We start from the raw sequence: 26,308 nt of genomic DNA on the forward strand, positions 1-26,308 counted from the left end.
CTTAAAAAAAAAAAAAGGCATATGCACATATTATACTGCGTATATGTATATGAAATTTATATTTCCTGGAAGTTTTTTTCAAAGACTTTATTTATTTATTTATTTATTTATTTATTTATTTATTTATTTATTTATTTATTTATTTCGAGAGCAAGCAGGGGGAGGGGGAGAGAGAGAGACTCTCAAGCAGACTCCACCCTGAGCACGGATCCTGACCTGGGGCATGCTCAAGACCCTGAGATTACGACCTGAGCCGAAATCAAGAGTCAGGCACTTAACCGACTAAGCCACCCCAGTGTCCCTACTGGAAATTCTGCTTGGACTGCAAATAGGAGTGTGCCAGATCCACCCTGTATTGGTATTTGTGGTAACAGCAAATTCAGACTCCGAAGTGGATGATGCAGCAGCTCTTTTGAAAAGGTCTCTAGGTGTTATCTTGAGTTCATCATTCAAAGTTGGTGTTTGCACTACCATATCCTGGTGATTGCACTACCATTACATAATGGAGCAGCCATTGATAGCTGGTGGCTCACACCAGCGCTATGCTTTTTCTGTCAGTATTTGGAATCTTATATGAAAGATTTTTTGTATCTGTAAATCTGTAGAGGTGCCAAGAAGTGACCACCTCTGTTAAAGGTTGGGAGAGGTTTCCCTAAAGGAGAAATAGCCTCTGTGTTGAATTCTAAAAGATGATTGGAGTCCCCCAGGTAGCAGTGAGGGAGAAGGGGCTTCCTGGTAGAGGGAACCACCTGGGCTGGGGCGTGAAGCTGTGAAGTAGTATGGAGGAGGAGGAAGTGGGGTGTGGCTGGAGAAGAGTACAGGTTCAGGTTACTATGCTACAAAGCATTTAGTCTTTAGTTACTTATGGGACAGCCACCGTGTGCAAGGCATGTGGTAAGTACCAGAAGATAGAAAGATCAAATCAGTTTATGCCATAAGGAATTTAAATCCGGGAGCGGAGATTGCTAGACAAAGATCCAAATGACACAGTTTCTTTGGTATACAGTAGCAGAGTAAGACCAGTAAAAATCTAGCTCTGAGGTTTCAAAACAGAGAAAAGAGCACATTCATTTGGTAAAAGGCTTCATGGAGAGGGTAGCATTTGAAGTGGGTCTTGGATGGTGGGTAGGATTTTTTTGGACAGTACTTAAGGGTTGAGATTAAGAAAAAAGTGTTGTGTAGCAAATTGTGACCGTCATAATAGTGGTACCATTAATGGAGTTCAAAGAAAAACGGTAGCAAATTGTGACCGTCATAATAGTGGTACCATTAATGGAGTTCAAAGAAAACTGGTTCAATGACTGTAGGACATCAAGATGGTGACTGAGGACAGAATATGTTAGTTTTAGGCACAGTTGGAATTAAGAGAATGATTGATATTGCAGAAGAAAAAGATACCGAGACAGAATAGTCTTGACTGCCATGCCTTTTGGGTCAAGAATAGCCAGCACATGAGCTCCAGATGCAGACAGCCCTACCTTCAAATCCTAGTCCTCTCCAGACCTTCAGATTGCTCCTTGTTACAGTGCCTCCCCCAAAGGCTATTATGAAGATGAAATTGGGTAATTTAGGAGGAGTGAAAGTTCTCTGAAAGCAGGGGATTTGTTTTGTTCACTGCCTCATCCCAGAGCCTGGAAGAGGCATGAACAACATAGGTGTTGAGTTAGTGGTAGGCAGTAGTTGAAGGAATGAATGTAGAGATGTGGCCAGCATGATACTCTAACTGGTAGTTCCCCTCCATTCACAGGGGCGCACAGGTGTTGGGGAGGGGACCAAGAATGCTCACTTCTAAGAAGCCAGGCTTTTTGTCTGTGACTTTGATCGTTTGTTGAAAGCATTTTCTACCCAGACTGTTCTCAAAGGCTTCCCCACTGTCCAGATTGTGTGTGTACCCCAGTACAATTATTTGGCTTCCAAGAACAACACAACAATCTTGTTCTGCTCTTAGCCTTCAAACCAGAGCGTAACTGAAAGCCAGGAATGAAGACCTAACCACTTGAAGGACTCTGGATTTCATTGGGGAGGAGTCACCGGAAAGCCGTAACTGTGAACCACCGTCTCTATCACAGGAGAGAAGTAGGCCTCAGCAGCAGTTAGGTATGATTCTTACAAGAAAGAGTGAAGAAATTATATGGGAAAGAGATTTTAAGGTCAAAAAGCAGCTGAAGGAACTGTGTAGGATGGCCTTAGGAGTTATGAGTTTGACACTTTTAGACCTGGGTGGTTAGTGGAGGAAGGAATGTGAATCCATGGAGACTTCTGACTTGCACTTTAAGATGAAACAAACATCTGTTAAGGTTGGGAGAGATGAGCTTAAAGTGGGGAAACTCAAGTGGGAGGCTTTTGCTGTTGAATTATGTGCCCCTACGCTAGTGTGGTACTATGTGGGACTCAGAGAGGAATGCTGTTGAACTAAGTGTCAACACTGTGTTTCAGTTTAAGTGTGTGGCTTTTTTTTTTTTTTTTGGATACTTGTAATTCAGCATACACACCTTCTTTCTTAACACTTGATCTTATGGTTACCAGAAAGGTTAGATGAGGTCATTGTTTTTCAAACTAAAGTCTTTTTGAAAAGAGGATTTTGAGGCTCTGAGAGTTCTTAAGAAATTTAAAAAATTATGTGTTTTCCTTTCATTGATCCTGAAATTTTAAGCATCTTCTGGATGATGTGAGTGTTTTTATTGTATCACCGATGAGATCTGAGGCATTCAGTGCCAGTATGTACATTTATGTTCATAGTATTATTTGTGCCAAGGGAAGACACAGTACCTCCTCCAAGAACCTTTTGCTGTAAATTGAAGAAAGAAAAGAGGGAGAATAGAACAGTTACTGGCACTTGGTAAAAAATGTAAGAGCTCTGAATGCTGAAGAACCGACGAGCCTCCCAGTGGTGAGCATAATGCTCATGGAATAAATACTTGTATTCCATGGATCCTGCCTTGGGATCAGTAATTAGCTGTGGGAGTAGTGGTAACTGCAGAATGAATTTTCCTGTTCCAGATGTCAAAAATAATCATATTATATGCTCTTTTATTACAGGTTTTAATCTCATCATTGTCTTCAAGAGAGTAAACTACAGAACTGTAAAGTGACACCTCATTAAAATTGGCATTTGATAATACTTGAGAATTGGTTAAATAAGATTAAATGAGATAGGATAGGCCTGATGTCTGGCACATAGGAAGTACTCTAAACTGTAGTTGTTACTAGGGATAGCAAACCTCTGTGGACTCGGGTTTGGGTTTGTTCTGGAGTTTTTCAAGGGATTTCTTTCTAGGGAGCTTAGGATTTTTCCTGGCATTATGGCCTGTGGAGAAGAAAGAAAGGGAGTGGCTAGCTTAGGGCTGTTAGGGGTTAGCCAGGAGCCAGCTGTAAACAGTCAGAGATCAAGGCCAGAAGACCGCCATTTCAAGGGAAGGGACTGGAACATAATTGGGAAACATGTGTGCAGGGCCTGACCTTAAAGAAAGGAATTAAGAAACAAGTTCTCTTTAGGGGAGATGAGCAAGACACTGATGTTCAAGAGGTCTGGGCAGAAGTAGGGGCTTGATGGGACCTGACATTTCCTTGAGGAATTTGGGGAGAAGTTAGAGGAGAGGAGTCTTCCAGATAGTATCTTCTGGATAATGTCTAGAACTTTCTCATGGACACAGGGCAGCAGGAAGACATAGAAACCCCTACTGATATTGGGACAGAGGTTTGCTGGCCTCTCAGTGGTTTGAGGAGATAATTGGCAATAGAGAAGGGCTGGGGTGGATGGGGATAGGAATCAGGGCAGACAGGTTCTTTATTTTTGAGTGATTCTTGAGTATTTGGGCTGCACATTAGAATCATCTGGGATTTCTCTCGTGTGCTCACACTTTCTCTCTCTAAAATCTTAAAAAAAAGGAGGGGTACCTGGGTGGCTCAGTCAGTTAAGTGTCTGACTCTTGGTTTCAGCTCAGGTCATGATCTCAGGGTCGTGAGATCGAGCTCCTTGTAGGGCTCTGCACTCAGCAGGGAGTCTGTTGAAGGCTCTTTCTCTGCTCTCCTTCTGCTCCTTCCCTCTCTCTCTCTCTCAAATAAATAAGTAAATCTAAAAAAAAATCATCTTGGGTTGTTTTTAAAATGCCAGTGCCTTCAGACTAAATAAATCAGTATCTATAGATGAGGTTTGGACGATAGTTGGTTTAAATGTTTCTCAGCTGATTCTAACCTGCAACCAGATTTGAGCACAGATCGTAGAACATCAGAATCACCAGGAAGGCTTTGTTAAAATTCTGCCCCCAACCCATAGTTTCTGATTTATTGGGTTGGGAGTGGAGTTTGATGATTTGCATTTCTAACAAGTCTCCAGATGAGGGTGATGCTGCTGGTCCGGTCCCCACACTTTGAGAACTGCTGTCCTAGAACCATAGGGTGTTTTAGGTGTCTTTTGAGGCTCACATGGCAGATGTCATTTGCCTGGATAGATGTTCTTGGTTATCAAGTCATATTTGCTGTGAACATGACTGTGATTTGATTGAACTGAAGGCTACTTCTGTGTGTTGTTACACCACTTGCTAACCCTCACCATGGGACAGTGTACAAGGTATGGAACCTCTTTCAGCCCCAGTTTTCCTCATCTACAAAATGAAATGGTGCTGCCAATTTCATAAGGACTGTGAACGTGTTTTAGGACTCCAGTTTGGAGAAGAACTGACGTGTTAAGAGGAATTTTTATAGATGTCACCAAGTCCGTAATAGTTACTAAGGAAGGCATGTGGGAAAGAGAATAACAAGTCAGTAGCATGACATTTTTGTAAAATAGTATTTTATTATTTACTGTATCTTGAAAGCTGGTTGTCTCAGCAAATAAGACAGCATTCTTTGTACTCCTCTAACTAGATTACAAGAAAAGTTCTGGAGCCAGGCAGCCTTGGAATTTGAACTCTGGCTTCACAGCTTTGCAGCTGAGTGATACTGGGCCGAGTGACTCAACTTCTTTCATTCCTTTTTTTGCAAAACAGGGATGCTGTCTACTTCTGCAAGGCTGTTGGATTGATCGGAAATAGTCTTGGAAAATGCAAAGTATGTGCCTGGCACGTAGTAAATGCTCAGTACATTGCATCTCTTTGCTGCATTTGGCTTTTTTTTTTTTTTAAGGGCTTGTGTTCTGATAATTGTGTGTAGAGACTGTTACTTTTGTAAGCTCTCCCAGGTCTCAGGGATCTCATAGGAGAAATAAGACAAGTGCATTAATAACTTAGAAAGAAGCAAGCTGGTGTTTATTAGTGGCCTGTGACTGTTTAGCCATGCTTAAGACTGCCTCAGCTTATTGAGCCAATCTGGGATGAGAGTCTGACATGGAATGCATGGGGGCAAGGGACAGACTGCTTGCATCCTGAGTCTGTCTCAGTGCTGGACAGTTGAGACACACAACAGTAGGAGCAGATTAATACAGTCAAAAAACACCAGACTCATCCTGTGGAAACTTTATTAAGTATCTAATATTGTGTTTTGTTCATTTATTTAACAAGTAAACATTGGGTGCTGGCTGTGGGCCAGGCACTTAGAGTTGCAGAGACAAATAGTGCTTGAAGTTGCCCTCAAGATGGTGCTGACCTGGTGTCCCTAGGGTATTTCTGCAAGAAATGATTGCAAGGAACTAGAACATTAGGATGGGTTGCTCTCTGCAGGTGGGTAGGATGAAAATGTTGCTATAACTTGAAATCACCTGAGGTAATATTGTAATGGTCATTTGTTTCTATGCAAATAAATTGTGACCTGAACTAAAGAGCTTCTTCCCAAAATGGAAAATATTTCAAGGAGAATTTAATTTTCTCTTTTTTGCCTGTTTTTTTTCTTTATTCAGACCTAACCATATCCACTTCGGGTTTAAATAGGAATGTCCTTTCTACCTGTGTCTCTACCATAAGATTTCCTTCATATTTTCCTGAGGTTTTATGAATTAAAGAAAAGCTGAAGTAGAAAGTATTTACAAAAACAAAACAAGACTGCTGGGTGTAACTGTTCAGAGTATACAATTGTTGCCTTCTCACTGGACCAGAAATACCAGTAGAGGCAATTTGGAGCATAAAAAATGCTCCAGTCACTTGAGGAAGAGAGAGAACATTGAGCTTTTTGAGACCAGTGAGGCACGGTGGAGCTAAGGGAGATTTTGCAGAGCAAGAATGTGATCAGTAACGCACTGGGAAAGATCTGTCTTCTTCCTCTCTGTCAGGTTTGGCTCCTCCTTGTACCTCTTGCATCTTCTGGGTGAGAGGGAAACTAAATGTTACACACTCGGTCACTTTGACATGGTCATTTGACATGCGCACTTTGCTCTCCTGGAACGTTGTCCGGAGAGCCTTGTTTTGGCAGCTGGTTTTGGCCAGTGTCTACACACATGTTTCCAGTGTGTTCGGCCAGAAACCCGGATGAAGCAAGGCAGGGACCGGATTGCCCAGTGTCTTCTTGCACGGGGGGCAGGGAGTGGCTGGGGGAGTTTATCAGAGGACTTTGGATTAAGAGAAGAAGGTTAGCATGAAGGCTGTAAATGCTTTTCTGGCCATGGTTTTTCCTGGTTGAATTTTAGTGCTTTTGTAATGCACGTGCCTCTGGTTTACTTGACTATTTCGGGGCACTTCCCCTCTAGGTTTGGATCTGCTTACAGTTTAAAAAAAGCAGTTATAGTTGATCCTTGAACAACATGGGCTTGAACTGTGGGGACCCACTTAGTCATGGATTTTTTTTTACAATATATTTTTTTAAAGATTTTATTGTGAGAGAGAGAGAGAGTAAGCAGGGGGAGGGGCAGAGGGAGAGTGAGAGAATCTTCAGCAGACTTCATGCTGAGCACGGAGCCAGATGTGGGGCTCGACCCCACGACCTGACCTGAAATCAAGAGTCGGACACTTAACTGACTGAGCCAGGTGCCCCTGTTTTTTACAGTATTGTAAATATATTTTCCTTATGATTTTCTTAACATCTTCTTTAGCTTGCTTTATTGTAAGAATACAGTATATAATACATGAAGCATGCAAAATATGTGTGAACTGATTGTTATTGGTAAGGCCTGTGGTCAACAGTAGGCTATTAATAGTTAAGTTTTGGGGGAGTCAAAAGTTGTATGTGGATTTTCAGCAGTGCGGGGGGGGGGGCGTCAGCACCCCTAGCCCCAAGTTGTTTAGGGGTCAGCTATCTAAGGAAAGCCTTGTGGCTTATCTGTTATGTAACTAAAATGTCCCATGACTGTCATAATCAAACATGGCTATACCTTTGAAAGTGGGTTTCTAGAGAAAAGGTGTGAAATCACCCCTCACTTGTCCCCCACCCCTCACTTCTTTATGGTTAATCCTTTATTCCTTGGGAAGTTGGCCCATTCCACATGTCCTCCTTTCAACGAGCCTTCTGAGTTCAGCTGCCTGACAGGATTCTTCACGATGGCAGTTTTTATTTTATTTGACTTCCCACCTATGGAGCCTTATATCCTTAGTTTTCTCCCCCCACCCCGGTATTCTCAGTGTGATTATAAAGTCCCTAAGCAAAAGACACTGCCCTCATTTTCTTTCTTTATTTCTGTTCCCTTCAGCTTTGGTATTCTCTTGTGCCAAATGTACTTGAATTTTTTTCTCCAACTCCTTGAGGAGCAAAAAAAATCCGAGTGATGCCTGCTAGAAGAAAAGGGGAAAGTGGATCGGGACCTAGTCAGGTAGAAATCTGGGGAGTCCTTTCTGGCTTATTCAGAGGATAATCTAGGTCAGAGGTTAAGAGGGACAAAATGGAAATCACTTGTGTCATTCCAGACGCCTCTCAGAGGAGCCAGAACAAAAACGGAAGGTCCCTAAAGCTAGCACCTCTGCTCGCCCCTACCTTGCAGGCAAGGTGCCCCATCAGTGGTTATCAGTCACACCTCCCTTCAGCTGTTGCTCCCCAGGGTGCCTGCCTCAAAGTAATTTTTATTTATTTATTTTTTTAAAAAAGATTTTATTTATTTATTCGACAGAGAGAGACACAGCAAGAGAGGGAACACGAGCAGGGGGAGTGGGAGAGGGAGAAGCAGGCTTCCCGCCAGGCACAGAACCTGAGCCAAAGGCAGATGCTTAACCACTGAGCCACCCAGGCAACCCCACCTCAAAATAATTTTAATTTCAACTAAACTGCATCTGGAATTTGAGATTTGTTTTCTTAGTTTCTGTGTCAGGATTACCCACCAAATCCCCCCCGCCCCCTCCAGGTTTGGTGATTTAGTTATGGGACCCAGCATATAATGATACTCATGGCTACAGTTTCGTTCAGCAAAAGGCTACAAAACAAAAACAACAGAGGGAAAGGTGCAAGGGGCAAAGTCTGGAGGAGAGCCGGGCCACTTCCAGAGTCTTCTCCCTGTGCAATCACACAGGACACACGCAGCGCCTCCAGCTACAGGTTGTGATGGCACATGTGGAGTGTCTACCAGGGACACTCACTGGAGACCCGGGGCCCTGGGTTTTTATTGGGGCTGGTCACACAGGTACCCTCTGCCTGGCACACTCCCCAATTCCTGAGCCCTGGAGGGAAAGCAGGTGTGCAGCAGAGGCCACAGCGCACGAGTGGTTTAGGCACAACGAGCCATTCCTCTAGGGAAAGGATGGGAACTCTCTCCCAGTCTGAGTTTCCGGGGCCCCGCCAAGGGCCTTTCTAAAGATAACAGTCTCGGGCCTACTGTGTCACCTTCTGCGCACGGTTTCTAAACGTGCTCATGCTTGTTTTACTCGGAATGCGTGGGGGGGCCCGTTCGTGTCATGTGCTTGAGGTGTTGGCAAGCTGGGCCTCGGTCTGTTGCTCCTCAGGGAGAGAGCCTGCTCTGGGTGGATGGGTGTTTTATGTGGGCTGCGCTGCCTGCCTGCAGCCTGTGTTTCTGCCAACAGGGCAAGTTCACTGCCTCTGTCCTTTTGGCAGGATAACTCTCGTTACAGCTGTTACCCAGCTGGCCGGAGCAGACCTTCCTGTCCTGGTCCCCAGATGGGCTCTGGGGCACCGGCAGCCTGGCTCCCCTGCCCACAGGTCCCACAGGCTCAGACTTGCAGCCTCTCTAGGGAAGATTGCTCAGGGAGAAGCCATAGGTGCTCTTGTACTTAACTTCCAGTTCAAACTCGTCTTACAATTTTTTTAAGTATTCTTTGGAAATCTTGGCTCAGGGATTTGGACCTCTTTGCCTTTGAGTTTTGCTCTTGTGTTACGTTTCCTCTCCGGTTTTCAGTTTGGAATCTGAGTCGCCCACTTTCAACAGCCTTGCGTCACGACGGTGGGTTAGAACGGTTTCTTGCTGTCCTCTCTGGGCAGGTTCACTTCAGCTAAGCTTTCCCTCTCCTACACACGGTTGATCCACAGATGTTTCCAGAGGGGTGGTTCTGCGGGGGCCCTCTCAGAACCCGAGGGGCATCTCAGTCGTGCTGGCATCCCGGATCACTTGTGTTTGTGGTAGGCCGCATGTCCTCTTGCGTGCGGCTTGAACTGAGTCCAGTGTCTACCTGTAATGTGACCTGGTGACCTACTTTTAGCCACACTACCTGTTCCACAGTCCTTGCAAAAGCTATTGGCAAATTGTGATGAAAAAGGGATTGGCTTGTCGCTGAATGTGGCTAAACTGAGCTGGCTCCAGGTGAACTTTGGGGCAGCGGCACTATGTATACCCTCCGAATTTTAGCCAAGGCGGGATGGGGAACTGCCCTCCTAATTGGCTGGTCACCAGAGACCTACTTTCATGGGAGCCATGCCACTAAGTAGTCCTTGGGATCGTCGTCTTTTTTTTTTTTTTTTAAATTTATTTGAGAGAGCGAGAACAAGCATGCGCATGAGTGGGGGGAGGGGCAGAGGGAGAGAGAAAGAATCTCAGGCAGACTCCACGTGAAGCCCTACACTGGGCTCGATTTCACGACCCTGAGATCATGACTTCACCCAGCCAGGAGTCCAACACCTAACCGACTGAGCCCCCCAGGTGTCCCGGCCCTTGGAATCTTTTTGGCACCATTATGAAAGTCTTACCTGTTGCTGATTTAAGGACTACAGAAGAGATGAGCTAAGCAGTCGAGCTGCACAGGATGCTCCAAATTTTAGGAAAAAAGATGGTGGGTGGGGAGTAAATGCACTGTGAATGGGCTGTTGAGCACTTGGACTATGGCTAGTGCACCTGAGGAACTGATTTTTTCATTTTATTCAATTTCAGTTTATGTAAGTAGTCACATGTGGCTGGTGGCTCCCTTGTGGGACAGTTGGGAAGCAGTTCTGTGGCTTTCAGAGCCTTGATTCACATCCCGGCTCCGCTGCCTACCTGTTGTGTGATGGTGCACATACTTCTTAACCTTTATTGTAAGGTGCTTCTGAGAATTCGTCGTCCGTGTGTGGCTGGCAGGAAGTGTGTGCTTAGTTGAGGTTGCCTTATTGTGGTGTTTCCTCGGTATTTGGAAGAGAATGGTGGCAGAGTTCATATGGGATATGAAACTCTACTATTTTTTTTAACTTGTACATTCCCTTTCTTTCTTTCTTTGCCCCAGGTTGCTGGAGCAGCTGGTCACACAGTAGTGTTGGTGGACCAGACAGAGGACATACTGGCAAAATCTAAAAAGGGGATTGAGGAAAGCCTCAGGAAAGTGGCCAAGAAGAAGTTTGCAGAAAACCCCAAGGTAATGTTTTGTTTTACATGACCTCAAGACCCATCCTCTGAACATAACACATTTAGTGGCCTTTGCTTGCTTTTTCAGTTTGTTGAGTAAAGCTCATTTTCCCATAACTATAGACCAGCATGAATAACATAATCACTGAACATTCTGTGAGGACTGAGTACAAAACAGGAGAAGTAAACAACCCTATTGTTGGGTAGGTTTTGAGGTAGGGGAGAAGGTTTCTGCAGGTAGTGAACTCATTCTGTCCATGGAGAATTTGGGATTGAAGAACACCTATTTTGTCATATGGGTGGAAGAGAGTGAAACAGGAAGAGAATTTTGGTATTTGCAAGTTAAAAAGAGAATGATATAACAAACATTGCATTTAGATAGAAAATCTTGATTGCTTGGGTAATATCTTACACGCATTTATATTGTAGTTATGGGAGAGGGAAATACAGAGTGTCGTTCTCACTCCCAGCAGCAGAGGGGGTAGGGGAGCTCGAGGAACTCCCAGAAGGCCGGCAACTCTGGTTTACTGACCCTTTCTCATTGGACCTTCACGTTTAATTAGAAATACTGCGGAAATCACCCAAGTGAATTTTTGCTTACCTTTGCCACCTTCTTAAAGTTGCGTAAAGATTGATCTCCTTGGGGCTTGGATGGAATTTCACTTCATATACGGGCAGAGAAGAGGGCAAGGGGGGGCTTTTGTTGTGTTGGTCACCTCGGGTATCTATAGCAGTGTGGCTCTTCTGTTTTGAAATTTTGTGTTGTGAAATATATGTAATGTAAAATTTGCCATTTTAACTGTTTTTAAGGGTACAGTTTGGTGACTAATTACGTTGATGCTATTGTGTAGTCATCACCACTTTTTTTTTTTTTAAAGATTTTATTTGTCAGAGAGAGAGAGAGCACAAGCAGGGGGAGCAGGAGAGGGAGAAGCAGACTCCCCAGGGAGCAGGGAGCCCGATGCAGGCCTGGATCCCAGGACCCCAAGATCATGACCTGAGGCAAAGGCAGGCGCTTTAACGACTGAGCCACCCAGGCGCCCCACCATAACCACTCTTTACAAAACATTTTCATCTTTCCAAAGAGAAACTCTATACCCATTAAACAATAATGCCTCATTCTCTCCTCCTCCCAACCCCTGGTAACCTCGAATCTACTTTCTGTCTCTCTGAATTTGCCTCTTCTAGGGACCTTGTATAACTGGAATCAGGATATTTGTCCTTTTGTGACTAATGAATGTCATGTGGTACTGTCTCCAAGGTTCATCCGGGTTGTAGCGTATGTCAGAACCTCATTCTTTTTCCTGATTGCATAATATTCCATTGTGTGTATAGACTACATTTTGTTTAGCCATTTGTGTCAGTGACACTTGGGTGGATTGCACCTCTTGGTCATTGTGAATAATGCTGTACTGAACGTTGATATACTGTCTGCCCAGGTCCTTCTTCAGTTCTTTCATGTATGTACTGGAAGGAGAATTGCTGGGTCATATGACAGTCTTGTATTTGGCTTTTTGAGGAACCATCAAACTATTTTCCATAGTGGCTAAACCATTTTACATTCCTACAAGGAGTATGTGAAGGTTCCAGTTTCTCCACATCGTGGCCAACACTTGTTTTCCATTTTTTTCATCATAGCCATCAGAGGAGGTGTGAAGTGGTATCTTGCTCTGGTTTTGGTTTGCATTTTCTTAACATGTAGTCACCTTTCAAAAATCAGAGGGGCAGGAGTAGAGTTAATTTTTACCCTCTCCCTGAAGAAATCCAGACACGAAATGTCACAGGCAGATTAACATCTCTGTCACCTGTCCATATTCTTCACGACAGGGGGACCTGAGATAGGGCATGTTGTGAAGAGGGTCCAGGCAGGTGGGATTTTTAAGAGCCCTGGGCTGGAGGTTGGAGTCGAGGAGAGAGTGAGTCTCAACCCAGGTAATCTGCATTTTTCATGTGTTTACTCTGCAAACTTCTGCCCCTTTGGGCACAGGCCCTGGGCCCCACTCAGAGGGTTTAAAACAAACAAACACACGAGGTGCTTGTGCTCAAGATGCACAGCTCCTGATGAGTGAGTCCTCAGGAGCCTCTTCTCTCGGCCTTGCTCATCTCCGCCTGGCGTGTGCGTGGAGGAGGGACGTGCCTGGTTCGCACCGACCAGCACAGCGGCCGCTGGGCACAGGTGTGGGACAGACCTCGGAATTCAAAGACTTACTAGGAGAAAAGAATATAAAACATCTCAGTGCTTTTTGTATTGATTACATGTTGAGATGATAATACCTCAGATGGATTGGGTTAAACAAAATTAACTTTACCTGTTCACTTTTTATACTGCAGCCAGTAGAAAATTGAAAATCACCTATGCCCTCACGGTATATTTCTGTGGAACAGCTCTGAGAGTTGTTTTATTCCGCAGTAGTTTTTGATGCCTTTGCTGACAATGGACAGAGTCCATCTTGAGATAAAAATGGCAGTTGATAGAGGTGCTGTCTTCGGCCCTAACTGAGGTCTGTTTGTGGAATCCTGGAGTCACAGATGAGGCAAAGGTGGGACTGCGAGCCCTTTGCAGCAGAGGCTATGTCTGGCGAGTTTTTGCAAGCCCCGGAGCTAGCCTGTGACAGGCGGTGATTACCTGCGGAACGACTGCTAAGTCGGGCGCGCGTCTTCTCTTGCCCATGCTCAGCTCTTCTTTGCCTCTCTTAGCGATGAACAGTCAGCACCTCCTCTCGGACTAACGAGTGGTGCTGAGCTGAGCTTGTCCTCGTTTCTGGAAGGTCCTATTTCGGGACCTGTCTCCTGCCACAGCGCGTGGCAGTGTGTTCACAGTGAGAACGGAGAGCTAGCCGGCCAGACAGGTTCTGCAAGAGGACCTCGTGGTAGCTGAGCAGAGCTGACGAACAGTGTCAAGGGGTACGGCCCGGATGCCACAGTGATCTCTGACCAGCAGTTGGCATGTTCGCAAGCTGATTCTTGCCCTGGTGTCTAGAAGGTCCTGAGAAGCAGACATGTAGGGAGTTGCAGTGCTTAGAATTCCCGGGCGCATCCGAGTTGCAAGTTCGCCTCTCCTCGCCCCCCTCTCTCCTTCTGCCTTAGCATCAGATCACACACCATTTTCCGGTGGGTCCAGTGAATGCTCTCTTCCCCTTCCTTCCACTCTCAGGCGGGTGATGAATTTGTGGAGAAGACCCTGAGCAGCATATCAACCAGCACGGACGCAGCATCTGTAGTCCACAGCACGGACCTGGTGGTGGAGGCCATCGTGGAGAATCTGAAGGTGAAGAACGAGCTCTTCAAGAGGCTGGACAAGTTTGCCTCTGAGTACGTGACCCTTGGGCGTTCTTGTTGGGTCTGAGGGCTCCCTCCCCGGGCTCGGGCTCTCCTCCCAGGAGGGAGTGTTTTGACACCAAGCCCACTTCTCTTTCTGCTACCCCAAAGCTGTTTCCAGAAGACTGACACTGTTTCCTCTGTCCTCCCTCCTCCCACTCCCAGGCTGCTTCCCAAGGCTTGGGCTGCCTTCATCTGATCATTGTCCCCAAGGGAGGTGGGATTTCCCACAGTAAAGTGGGGGGTCCTTTCAGGGACAGTCCTGTGTCTCTCGCAGTATCTGGGCCACAGGCCCTCCCGGGCCAGAGGATGAAGAGGCTTGGGCACGTCCTCAGATGTCTGCTGAGGAACCTCAGAGTCATTTGTGTGTCCCCTTTTTTTGAGTGGAAGCTACAGAATGGTGCAGTTGAAGGGAGTGCCTGTCTGTCTACCCAAAGTTCCCTGGGCTTTCCTGTTTTGAGCTTTATCTGGATTAAGTCACAACACTTGGGAGCATTTCAGGAGCACTGAGTTCTTACCAGGCTTCCTGGCACAGGGTGGGAGGGGAGAGTCAACCCCACGCAGGTCAGGCATATGGGTGCCTGGAACTCGGGACCAGCGGTGCCAACAAGCGTCAGTAAGCTTTTGCACACAGGCTGCTCCCTTTCTCAGAATCTGGAGCCTTCGTTTGTGTTTGACTTTCGGCTTTTGGCAATTGTGACACACGGCTGATTTATTTCTGCTCTCCCTGGGGCTCACTTCACCCTTCCTAGTTAGAACTGAAAGTCAGACTAAGATTATAGGACAGAAGTAATTCTCAGCCAGTGAGCAGTGGCTGAAGAGGGATACTCACATACCAGCCTGCTGGAATGTCAGCCCTCATAGCTGTATGGCCTGGTGTCTGAGAAGCCCTGCCCCTCTGTCACCTCCATGTCACTCTGCTGATGGGTGTGCTCATGGTCTTTATGCCGACGTTTAGGGCCTGCAGAAACAGAAGACTCTATGGTACAGGTATTGGCTCCCAGGTGAGCAGGGAGCCCTCTAAAATAACCCCCCTGCTACCCCGGGTAGTTTGGCCTTTATTGAAATGTTGGTCTTTCCTGAGTGACAGTGACAGGTCTGACTGCCCTCTCAGGTCTGCGTGAGTAACGGAAGGACTGTTAGGGGAAAGCCAGGTGGCCCCACCTCTTCCCTCTCTCTCTGTCCATGGACAGTCATGAAGCCTTTCTGATCCTCAGTTTTTATCATCTGTAATTTGACTGGGGGGTTAGGAGTAAGTCATTTCCAAGACCTTCCCAGTTCTAACTCTCTGAAGACTAGTTTCCCTAGTAATCTGCAAAATAGAGGTAGCGGTACCTATTGCCCAGAGTTGTTTAGGATATTAATTTAACTTGGCTCAATTTCCCGAGTGCCTCCTGTGTGTCAGGCACTGTGCTAGGCTCTTTCACTTAGGTTCATGTCACACAGCTGAGACACATGAAAGGGCACACCAGAGGAGGCACACCGTGGATGTGACCTTGCTTCTGACCATCAGCTGCCCTTCGCTACACTCTTGTTTTCACCTTAGATCACCACCATTATTGAACCCCTGCTAAGTTTTGTGCCTTGTTTTTGTAAGTAGCTTGAGTGAGATATCCTTGACTGTTAAGTTCTACAGCGACTCCTGTAACAGGGAAGGGGAATGTGTTCTAGTGGTGAAGTTCCCAGCGGCGCCCCTGATGTGCCCTGGAAAAGAACACGACTTCCCTGGCTGTGGTTACAAGCAGTGCAGATGAAGGGGGGTGCCATGGCCCACAGAGGGCCCCAGCTGAGTCCCATCCACCACAGCCCCCACCACCCCCTCTTGTCTTCTCCGCACTGAGGCTTGCGGGTGTGGCCAAGGATCATCATGTTTGTGCTGTCGATTTTCTGTTAGTACATCTAAGAGGATGGTAGTGTTGTGGGTCCCTGAGTGTCAGAGAGGGAAAAACCAGACCGTCCAAGAGTCCAGTGTCCCAAGGAGAACGTGAGGGTGTACTTCTCTGTGGAAGACAGGGCAGCCCTGTAAGTTGAGGTTGTTGGCACATTGTGTTTGTGTAGAAAGACGCCAGTGTGAGAGCCGTCAGGAGCAGAGCCAGCCCAGCTGATTGGGAGAGGGGGAGGTAGAGGTCTGTGAGCAAGAGGCATCTCTCCCCTGCTGGTAAAATGTTCGCTGGGAGCATCTTGGACTGGACACACCCGGGACTGGGCTCTGATGTAACTTCACCTTTTAACAAAATGTGCTCTCCAGTGTGCCTCCACATCTGTCCTCCCTGCAGGCAAGTCGCCCTTTCATTGTCCTATAAAACGGTGCCACATTGTGCGTGTAGCAGCCCCTGCCAGCACAGCGCTGGGGCGCCGTGGCCCGGCTGCTGGGGTTCATGGTGTGCAGCCCGACGGTGCTTGTGTCAGCCACACTCATGTTTCTTCTCCCGACCCCTCCTCCCCCGCTCACCCCTGATTTCAGGCAGATTGTCGCATTGCCTTTTGGGTAGGCTAGAATTCCCACATCTGGTCAGTAAGGGATCACTCCACTTCCTGCACTGACCGGGCCGTGATGGTTCTCCTTAGCGTTAGGGTGTTTTATGTATGTGTACCCACAAGGTGGCGCTGTAGGACAGCCTAAGTCTTGCTTGTCTTTGTTTAAAGATTTGCCGGTAATGCCTTTGGCACCCCACTTTGTGGTGGTCTTTAAAAATTGAATTTGGATAAAGTTAATATGTGTTTTTAAATAATATTTTACACACACATACACAAAGATGGTACTGCGTTTTTTAGGAGATTTTTTTTTTAAAGATCTTATTTATTTGAGAGAGAGAGAATGAGAGAACACGAGCAGAAGGAGGGTCAGAGGGAGAAGCAGACTCCCCGCTGAGCAGGGAGCCCCATGTGGGACTCGATCCCAGGACTCCAGGATCATGACCTGAGCCGAAGGCAGTCGCTTAACCGACTGAGCCACCCAGGTGCCCGTCTTTTTTTTTTTTTTAAGATTTTATACGTTTATTTGACAGAGACAACAGCGAGAGAGGGAACACAAGCAGGGGGAGTGGGAGAGGGAGAAGCAGGCTCCCCGTGGAGCAGGGAGCCAGATGGGGGCTTGATTCCAGGACCCCGGGATCATGACTTGAGCCGAAGGCAGACGCTTAACGACTGAGCCACCCAGGCGCCCCTCTTTTTTTTTTTTTTGTTTTTTTTGTTTAGAGAGTGAGTGGGGCTGGGGGAAAGGGACAGAGGGAGAGAGAGAATCTTAATTCCGGGCAGGGCTCAGTCTCACAACCCTGAGATCATGACCTGAGCTGAAATCAAGAGTCAGATGTTCAACCAGCTGAGCCACTCAGGTGCCCCTGCTTTTTTTTTTAAAGTCAGCAGTTTTCTCATTTACTTTTTTTTTTTTAAGATTTTATTTATTGGAGAGAGAGAACGAGATAGAGCATGAGAGGGGGGCGGGTCAGAGGGAGAAGCAGACTGCCCATCAAGCAGGGAGCCCGATGCGGGATTCGATCCCGGGACTCCAGGATCATGACCTGAGCCGAAGGCAGTCGCCCAACTAACTGAGCCACCCAGGCGCCCCGCGCCCCTGCTTAAGAAGATTTTATAAGCAGAATACCTTGAACTACATTTATCGTAGATGTACATGTATCCTTCCTTCCCCAGATCTACCTGTGTAACCTTAAAACTGTTTTTGGACCGTGTTGGTTTTCTTCTGTTTTCATTTTAATTCCCATTCAGTAGAAGATTAAAGCTTTTCACTTGAGGGGAAAAGATCTTAGTTCTTCACAGTTTTTTGTTGACTTTGAGGGTCTGTGGCATATCCTTTCCGTCATTAGTCTGTGCTCACTTAGGGTTTCATTTTGTGACGGAGGCTGCTACTGAACCTCAGTTTTCCTCCACATACCATGAAAATTAACAAATATAAGTAGAGAAATGTGGCTCCTGAAAGTAAATGAAAGATTGGTAAAGATTAAATACACCTTTGAAACAGGTAAGTTTAAATTATCTAATTTAATGATTCAAACTTGAAATGAAACTGGTCACTTGATTTCAGCTTCTTTGTGAAGTTCTCTTCCCTGACTTCCTCCAGAGGTCAGGACAATAGATCTGGGCAGTAGGCAGTGGCCTTGTGCATTGCATCGAGGGTAGTCCTGTTTGTTTCCGAAGAGGGGACTCATCCTGATACTCCACCATCTTTCTCTCCACAGACACACGATCTTTGCCAGCAACACTTCCTCTCTGCAGATCACAAACATAGCCAACGCTACCATGAGACAGGACCGATTCGCCGGCCTCCACTTCTTCAACCCGGTGCCCTTGATGAAGCTGGTGGAGGTCAGTGGGCATGTGCTCTTGTGTGTCTGCTTGCCCGGCCAGCTCTGCCAGGCCTGCTCTCTGACTCATGCCCCTTCTGCCATCGGGGGAGGGGGGCGGTGGCGCCGGGTGGATTTTAACGGGAGGGTGGAAGGTTTCTCGGGCCACACTGTCCTTCCGGAGCCAGGAGAAGAAAGAGCCCCTGATATCTAGGGAGGCCTCTGTGCTTTGTTTCTTCGCAGCCCAGTGGTCTGACCAGTGATGGCCAGGAGGGCTGCTAACTCTGTGGAATGTCATTCACTTATTTGTGCCATATGGGGCGGGCGGTGTAGGGAGAGTGTCTGACTGGACTGGGAAGACAGCAGTGCAGACGCCTGGCTCGCTGAGACCGCAGAGGCCAGAGCCACACGTGTCGATACGGTCTCGGTGAGGTCAGCGTGCCCCAGGCTGTAAGTGGGATCTTATCAGCCTGCTCTTACACAGGAGCCACCGTACCCCCTGTCCACCGTCGCCAGGGTGAATTCTGGCCCAGGTATTGTCCCCAGCTGGGGCGCATCGCCCGTGTATTTTGATGCCAGCTATTAAAGCAGCTCCCTGTAGCCTGAACCTCCTGAGCGCAGACCTCTGAGATGGAGGGGAGTGGGGCCCCCAGTGATCCTGTTTGGGTTGCTTCCGCTTGCTTGCTTGGAGACTTGGGTACGGGGAGACGAGTCACAATAGACAGTTTGCACCTGGAATGTGGCAACTCGCCTTTTACAGGGGGCTAATGACAGGGTCTGAGGAACAGCCGCTGTTAAAGTAGCATTTGTTCTGGGCTTGAAGAGTTATTGCCGTGCGAAGTGTGGGGGACGCGGGGCCAGGCAGACCTCCGGGGGTTGGCCAGGGCTCCCTGGGAGAGTCTCGGGCTTTGCTTTCTCCAGCTGGTGCCTCTGTCAGCCCTTTCTGTCCTTCCTCTCTCATGCCCTTACCCCCGTACCGCCCCCCGCATAAGTATTCGCCTCTGGTTTAATGGTGACTGTATTTCCTTAGTTTTCTCTCAAAGACAGCTCTGACCTGCGATAGGAATTTATCTGGTCTGCTAACACTGCTCCTCAGCTTCCTGCAATATGCTCTCACTTCCTAAGGATGTTTTGAGAAGTTGAGGAATAAAGGGGACGGCTGGGGGGAATGAAAGAAACTGCACTTACCCTTACGCAGAGAAAGGCAAAGAAGCGGGATGGAATTGTCAACATTTCAGTGCTTAGGGACTAATCACTTTCCTTAGTTACTGTGTCAGGTACGTGTGTTTGCAGATAAAGACACGCTGGATACATTTACTTCAAACTCCAGTGCTGTTTTCCACTGCTTTTATGTAATAGTGTTGGTCTATGTCTTTGAGAAAGTGGCCCGTTGGTCGGTAACAGCTAGTGCTTAGCAAATGTTACCATTTTCTAGAAAATGTCTTCTAAAAGTGCTCTTTATTCAGTTTTTATTCTTGGGTGGTCACATACGTGTCTCTGGTGGTGAGCACGAATGTGAATCGTATCTTGAGCAGTTGTCCTTTACTCGGGACGGGACGCACACGTACGTGTGTATGTATTGTCTCAGACTGTATTGGAGCTATAAACAGAATATCTGTAGCACATTGCTGTTTGTTGAATGGATGGATAAAGAGGCATCCTCCTGTTAAAAAATCTTCACTATTGACTCCTTTAAATCAAGAAATTATATTTGAAACTCTATAATTAGCAACCTTTGTCCTAGTTCCATCTGTGGGGTTCTGCTGGAGTCCCTTTCACACTTCCTTTTGAATAACTCTTGGATTGCTGTTTGATTTATGGGGTTTGCAGAGCAGTTTCTGGTCCATCTCCTCCCATTCCTCATCCGCATCTTCCGGGTGCTTCTGTCCGTGCTACTCATTCACTTCCCTTAGTGTCATAACATACCACCACACCCCAAACTGTGATCACAGTAAAGACGGATGATGGTAATTCTCTTCATTTATAGAGCACCTTTCATCCTGCACAGACACTAGCTCATTAAGCCACACAGCCCTCTTGCAAGATGGAGGACGTGGCAAGTATCATTATCCCCATTTCAGAGTAGAGGGGTGAGGCATGGGGTTGACTGAGTTGTCTCACCTCATATAAAGGGTCTGATGTAGAAGCCAAGCCTGTTTGCTTTGACCCTCATTGAAGTTCCTTAACTGGCATTTCAATTATATATCTATTTAAGTTTAAATTCACCTGGGTCTCTCTCCATTTGCCAAAATCTAGTTCCTGACAGGTGAGCTCTCCGTGTCCTGCGGGCTGACTGCCAGGCGACGTGCTTGGTGTGACCTCCTGGAGTGGCAGCAGGCCTCTGGGAGCGGGGCAGCCCTTGCTTGCTTGCTTGCTTGTTTGCTTGCTTGCACGCACCTCGTGGGTCCAAGGGGCTGCCAGGAGCCTTCCCCAGGTGCCCGGCAGGTGGTAGGCCTAGCCTGGGGCCCCTGTGTGCTGGAAATGAAAACCTTCCTCTGTGGGATGAGCCTGTTCTGATGTGAAGGAGTCAGTGGGCTTAGGGGCATCTGCATGGGAGAGGGTAGAGTACTGGGGGATACTCGTCTCAGTGTCCAAGAGACCTGTGACTTGGGCAGATCGTTCTCTTTTCCTCCTTTAGACTAGGAGAAGATGGTCCTCCAGGCAGAGCACTTTAAGGGCCGTTGTCGTACTCAGTAGACATCCAGTTACTTCCAGTTATGGTAGCAAGTAACACGGTAACAAAAGCTAGCATTTCCTGAGCACTTTATACCTCCTAGCAGCTGCATTTGATGCTTTACCTCCTGATATAATCCGTTGTCACCTCACCTCAGCTGCTTGAGGTGGGGAGAGTGAATTCAGTGTCATTTCAATTTCAAGAAGCGTGCCCAGGGTCACAGAGCCAGTAAGTGGTGTGATGGGCATTCGAACCCAGGTCTGTTTTGGGAAGAAAGTCTGTAAAACTCTTCTACACACATACACATTTATATTTTAAGCCTTGATTTTGTACATTCTGTAGTACTTTATTGTCTCTTTTTTTTTTTAAGATTTTATTTATTTATTGAGAGTGAGTGAGAGACAGAGCACACGAGCAGGGGCAAAGGGAGAGGGAGAAGCAGGCTTCCTGCTGAGCAGAGAGCCCGATGCGGGATTCCGTTCCAGGACCCTGGGATCATGACCTGAGCCGAAGGCAGACGCTTAACCCACTGAGCCACCCAGGCACCCCTAGTACTTCACTGTCTTAAAGTGGATGTTTTCGTAAACTCTTTGTTTCTGGCTTTGAGATCCTTGTATTCTGGAACTAAAACTATTTTTGCCACCTTCTATGTAGACACTTTACATCTTGAATGTTTTCTTGAATCGTTCTGTTTCAGTTGTTTGCTGACTCTCTGGTCATAATTCTCTGCTTTGCATTTTCAGGTCATTAAAACACCAATGACCAGCCAGAAGACTTACGAATCTCTGATAGACTTCACCAGAGCCCTGGGAAAGCATCCTGTTTCTTGTAAGGTAGAGTATAGGTACCTTGGGAAGGGGGTGGTTTTCCTTAGAACTGACTTATTTGGGGTAGAATTCTTCTATAGAAAGATGTGAGAGATGAGGCACTCTCACCTCAGGCCTGTCTGGGGGCTGGGAAGAGCACGTGGGGCCTCTTTTCTAGTTTGCCAGCAGGGGAGCCAGACCCTAACCCTTGCCCAAGGCCATCGGGTGGGCCCTTTGAGATCTGAAGAGAGCCAGAGCTTCAGCTGAGTAGAAAACTTCTCCCCGGGTCTTGGCTTTTGTCTGTTGTTGGGCTGCTGTGTTTCCATAAATGGTTTTTGTGACCCCATTGGCTTTAGCCTCTGCTGGGCCTGGGGGAGCCTGGGAGCCTGCATGTCAGCGACAGCGTGGTAGACACGTGCATCCCGAACTGAAAACCAGCGCCTCACTTTGGGAAAGGGCACGACAGGTGGCTAAGGAAATGATGAGAGAGAGGAAGTGCCCACTTCCCCAGGTGGGACTAATGAAGCTGTTTCTCAGGGAGTGTGGCATTGTGCTTTTGTGTCTTGTTTTTCCACTAAGAAGCAAGGCCCAGTGGGCAGCATGCCTCCCACCTTCCCTTCTTGCCGTACTCCATTAGTATATGGGAAATGCCCCCAGCTGCTGTCACCTGCGGTGGTGCTCTCCTCCCGTCTCTGTTGGCCAGAGCTCCTCTTTAGTCCTCCCAAGACTCAGGACTACTCCTCTGCATGACTTGGCAGTTTTTTCAGAAGGGCAGTTGTGCCATACCGTTAGAAATTTTTATATGTGTGCATCTACCTTTTTGACCATAATCTTTTCTGTCATTGTGGTTCTTCTTACAGAATGCTTTTGCTTTCTAAAATATTCTCCACCTTGAACTCACAGTATTGTAGTAACCTGGGGAAAGGCCTATTGCTCATGAATCCTCTGACTGAGTCATCTGTCGGCGTGGCCCCCGTAGCTTGAGAGAGCAGACTCACGTGCCTGTCCCCCCCGGTCGAGGAGGGTAGCGGTGTTAGGGAGGCTCGTGTTGTAGCACTCATTATTTCTTTGTTTTGTTTAGTGGTTTTAAATTGGATTTTTTAAAAAGTCACATTAATAACCAGATGTTGCACTTTCTCACTGGGTTATGCTTTGTTTGTGGCAGAAAGTAGTAATGGTATGAGAAAGAGAGCATCAGTGTGTAGTGAATCGAAAGCTAGATAAGAAAGTGGAAATGCGGGGGACAGGCAGTGATTGTCTTTAGCAGCATAATCATTCATTCATAGAGAGTTCCACTGGAGTGGCCCCAGCAGATGCAGGAATGGGAACTCCCTGGTCTCATAAAACTGCCTTGTTTTACATCATTTCAGAACTCTTTCCTGGGTGATACCTTCAAGCTCTCTGGGTTAGTTATTCAGGCTCTCCATGAAGGATCCAGACAATGGAAGGCAAGCATAAAGAACAAGGGTCAGCACGCTTTCCTGTAGAGGGCCAGATAGTCAACATTTTTGGGTATACGGTCTCTGCTCTAACTACTCGGCTCTGCTGTTGGGGGCGATGTGCAGCATAGACGGTCCACGCGGAGCCCGTGGCTCCGCCACGGTGGTGGAATGGTACAGAAGCAGGCCGGGGCTGGATTTTGGCCTGCAGGATCGCAATGGACCAACACGCAACATAGCAGATGACAGTGCACCCGGAACGTGTCTGTCTTCATAGTGAGACTTCTTGAGGAGAGCGTGGTGTAAAAAGGGTGAGACCATGGACTCTGGAGCCAGTGTGACTGGGATCACATCCTGGCTCTGGCACCTGTTAGCTGTGTGATCTTGGGCAAGTTACTCAACCTCTCTGGGCCTCAGTGTCCTCTCCCCCCTGTAAGGGTAATAATAGTGCTTGTCTCACAGGGTTATCATAAGGAGTAAATGGATTAATATTCGTAAAGTACATAGAACAGTGCTTGGCACACGGTACAGTAAATAAAGTATATTTAATAAACAAATGAGTATAAAAATATAAGGTATATGATTACATAATATTAAATTGCTTTATCAAGGGACTATGTTTCTTTACAGTTTACATACCAATACCGTGAGAGTATATGCGTCTCTTGACTCATCAGTGGCATTGAATATTAGCATAATGGGGAAAAAACCCTTTTGCCACTAATCTTACTGGCAAAATGCTATTTTATTCTAATGAGTACTTCTCTGATTACTAGTGAGTTTGAATATTTTGTGAGTTTGAGCACTTTTTCGTTATTGAGCTCTATGGATGATACCGACTGTATAAAACTCCACGTATTCTGATTGGAGCAAACATTTTCCCCAGAGTACTTTCTGACCTCTAACCCTTGTATATGTGTGCTTCATCTACCCTGTCCTGAGTTTCTGCGATAAACTTTTTGAGGTTGAAAAGCACTTTTGCCCTAGATATAAAGTGGATGTCATTTCATTAATACAGTTGTGGTGAAGCTGATAAAGCTATTTTGCTCATCTCTGTGTTCCTGTGGGGCTAGGAGTAGAACATAGTTTCTGCTTGTCCAGACTTGAAGGAGGTACCGATCCTGTGGCTCTGTTGCCTAGTTTACCCAGCGTGCAGTCGGGTTAGCTGTAAGAGTAATGCACGGGGCAGGCCAGCTTTCATTTGTGCATTTATGGAGGGCCTAGTGTGTGCTAGAAAGAGAACACAGGGCCCAGGGTAAGAGTGAGGAGTTCTCTCTGCAGGAACATCATAGCCCTTTGTTAAAATTTACACCATTTACTTAGTGAAAATTGGTTTCACATAAATACCACCAAAAAATTACCAACCCAACCTGCCCCACAAATTTCCCCGGAGAGACCAGTCAGTAGAATCCAAATCCCACAGGAGGCCTCCAGGAGAGACGATTAAGCGTAGTAACGAGGAGGAAATCGATGAAAGGGGTGTGCGGTACGGGGGGGGGTCATGCGGGGTGCAGGGGTTTGTCTGCTCTGGCACCTGTACCCAGTTGGACCACCCTGCACTGCACACTGGAGCGTGAGAACATCTCAGGTAGCCCAGAGATGGCTCCGGGGAGCCCAGGCAGTGGCGCTCCTGTGAACCTTGTTCAAGGTGGAGCGTACTTTTTCCAGATTCCTGAGAGGGATGTGGGGCAAGGAGAGGAGTAAAGGGGCTACCATTTGAGTATCGGGCCTTACACGCAGCGTGTTGGGTGTTTTCTGAGTTATCTTCACAACTTGTGGAAATTATTACTCTGATTCACCAATGATGAACCTGATTTCAGAATGTCCCAGTGTCAGCAACTATTAGAATCTGAAGCCCAGATGGCCTGCCCTCAAAGCTGTGTTCTTTCCAGTGACCTCTCTGCCTCGATCTGCCTTTATTTCAGGATTCCTGCAGTGGGGGCATCTAGGTTTGATTTGATTTGATTTTTTTTTTAAGTATTACAGTTGGGTAAATTGTCACATACCACAGAAGTAGGGCTGTGCTGGTACTTCAAAAGAAATCTTGAAAATGCCAAGCTTGGTAAGTGTGGGTAATAAGATGCAGAGTGAGAAGGGGCAGTCTAGTGACTTGGCAGAAGATAAAGTTCAGTGAAAATTCACTTGCCTTTTATTTTTCTCTCCTCCAACAGGACACTCCGGGGTTTATTGTGAACCGTCTCCTGGTGCCGTACCTCATGGAAGCGGTCAGGCTGTACGAACGAGGTAGCTGTCCTGAGCCGGGCTGGGAGCGGCGGGTCTTAGCTCTCAGCACTGCTCCCTGGTTCTTGAGCAGGCCCTGTAGGAATGGCTAGGCCATGCAGAGTACGGGAGGGGCTTTGGTTCATTTAGCTCTGTGAATCAGCCTCACCCTGGACCTCAGGACCTTTGTCATTGGGTGCCCTGGTCCCCCTGAGTTCCCTGTGGGGCCTCTGAGCCTCTGAGATGTGGCTCTGGAACCTACCCCCCCACACCCAATTACAGTCTCAGCCAGAGCCATCGCATGGCCAGCCCAGATTTATATCCTAAATCTCTGTTTTTGATGAAAAGGTTTCCTGCTTAAAATAATAATAATGTAAAAATCACTGGACTAAGGGACCTTGAAAGTTCCTTAAAGTTCTAAAATTCGTGACTCTGTGACAGGTGATGGGAAGTAAGTGACAAGGCTGATAAGGGACGATGACTATTTCTAAGAGCCTTCCCTGTCCTTACTAAATGAGGCCATGGTGTTTTGTTTTGTTTTGTTTTTTAAAGATTTTTATTTATGCATGAGAGACAGAGGGGGGGAGAGAGAGAGAGAGGCAGAGGGAGAAGCAGGCGCCCAAGGAGCAAGGAGCCTGATGCGGGACTCGATCCCAGGACCCCGGGATCATGACCTGAGCCGAAGGCAGACGCTTAACCATCTGAGCCACCCAGGCACCCTGTTTTTTTTTTTTTTTTTTTTTAACCTTAAGGAATGGTCTCATGCTTTTGTCAATACTTGTTGATTTCCAGAGAATGATTTCCCCTGTTGTAAAATTATAAAACTTGGGACATGGTCCAAGGTTATAAAATGGCATGTATCTTCCTGCCTCCTTTCCCTACCACATTTCTGGAAAGGTAACTATCATGTCTACTTCAAAGGCAAATAGGCCTTA

At 46.9% G+C, this 26,308-nt stretch overlaps 1 protein-coding gene across 2 annotated transcripts in view; it reads left to right on the forward strand.

Moving 5' to 3' along the window:
• The window catches only part of HADH (hydroxyacyl-CoA dehydrogenase), a 44,597-nt gene that overhangs the window by 12,028 nt on the left and 6,261 nt on the right, over window positions 1–26,308 (forward strand). For both annotated transcript variants that reach the window (XM_027599060.1, XM_027599061.1), the window contains exons 2-6: window positions 10,497–10,625; window positions 13,770–13,927; window positions 18,130–18,256; window positions 21,652–21,741; window positions 25,325–25,397. In XM_027599060.1, coding sequence (XP_027454861.1) covers window positions 10,497–10,625; window positions 13,770–13,927; window positions 18,130–18,256; window positions 21,652–21,741; window positions 25,325–25,397 — 577 coding nt within the window. The remainder of the gene's footprint in view (window positions 1–10,496; window positions 10,626–13,769; window positions 13,928–18,129; window positions 18,257–21,651; window positions 21,742–25,324; window positions 25,398–26,308) is intronic.

Source organism: Zalophus californianus, chromosome 2 (genome assembly GCF_009762305.2).
Source record: "Zalophus californianus isolate mZalCal1 chromosome 2, mZalCal1.pri.v2, whole genome shotgun sequence".
Taxonomy (NCBI): Eukaryota; Metazoa; Chordata; class Mammalia; order Carnivora; family Otariidae; genus Zalophus; species Zalophus californianus.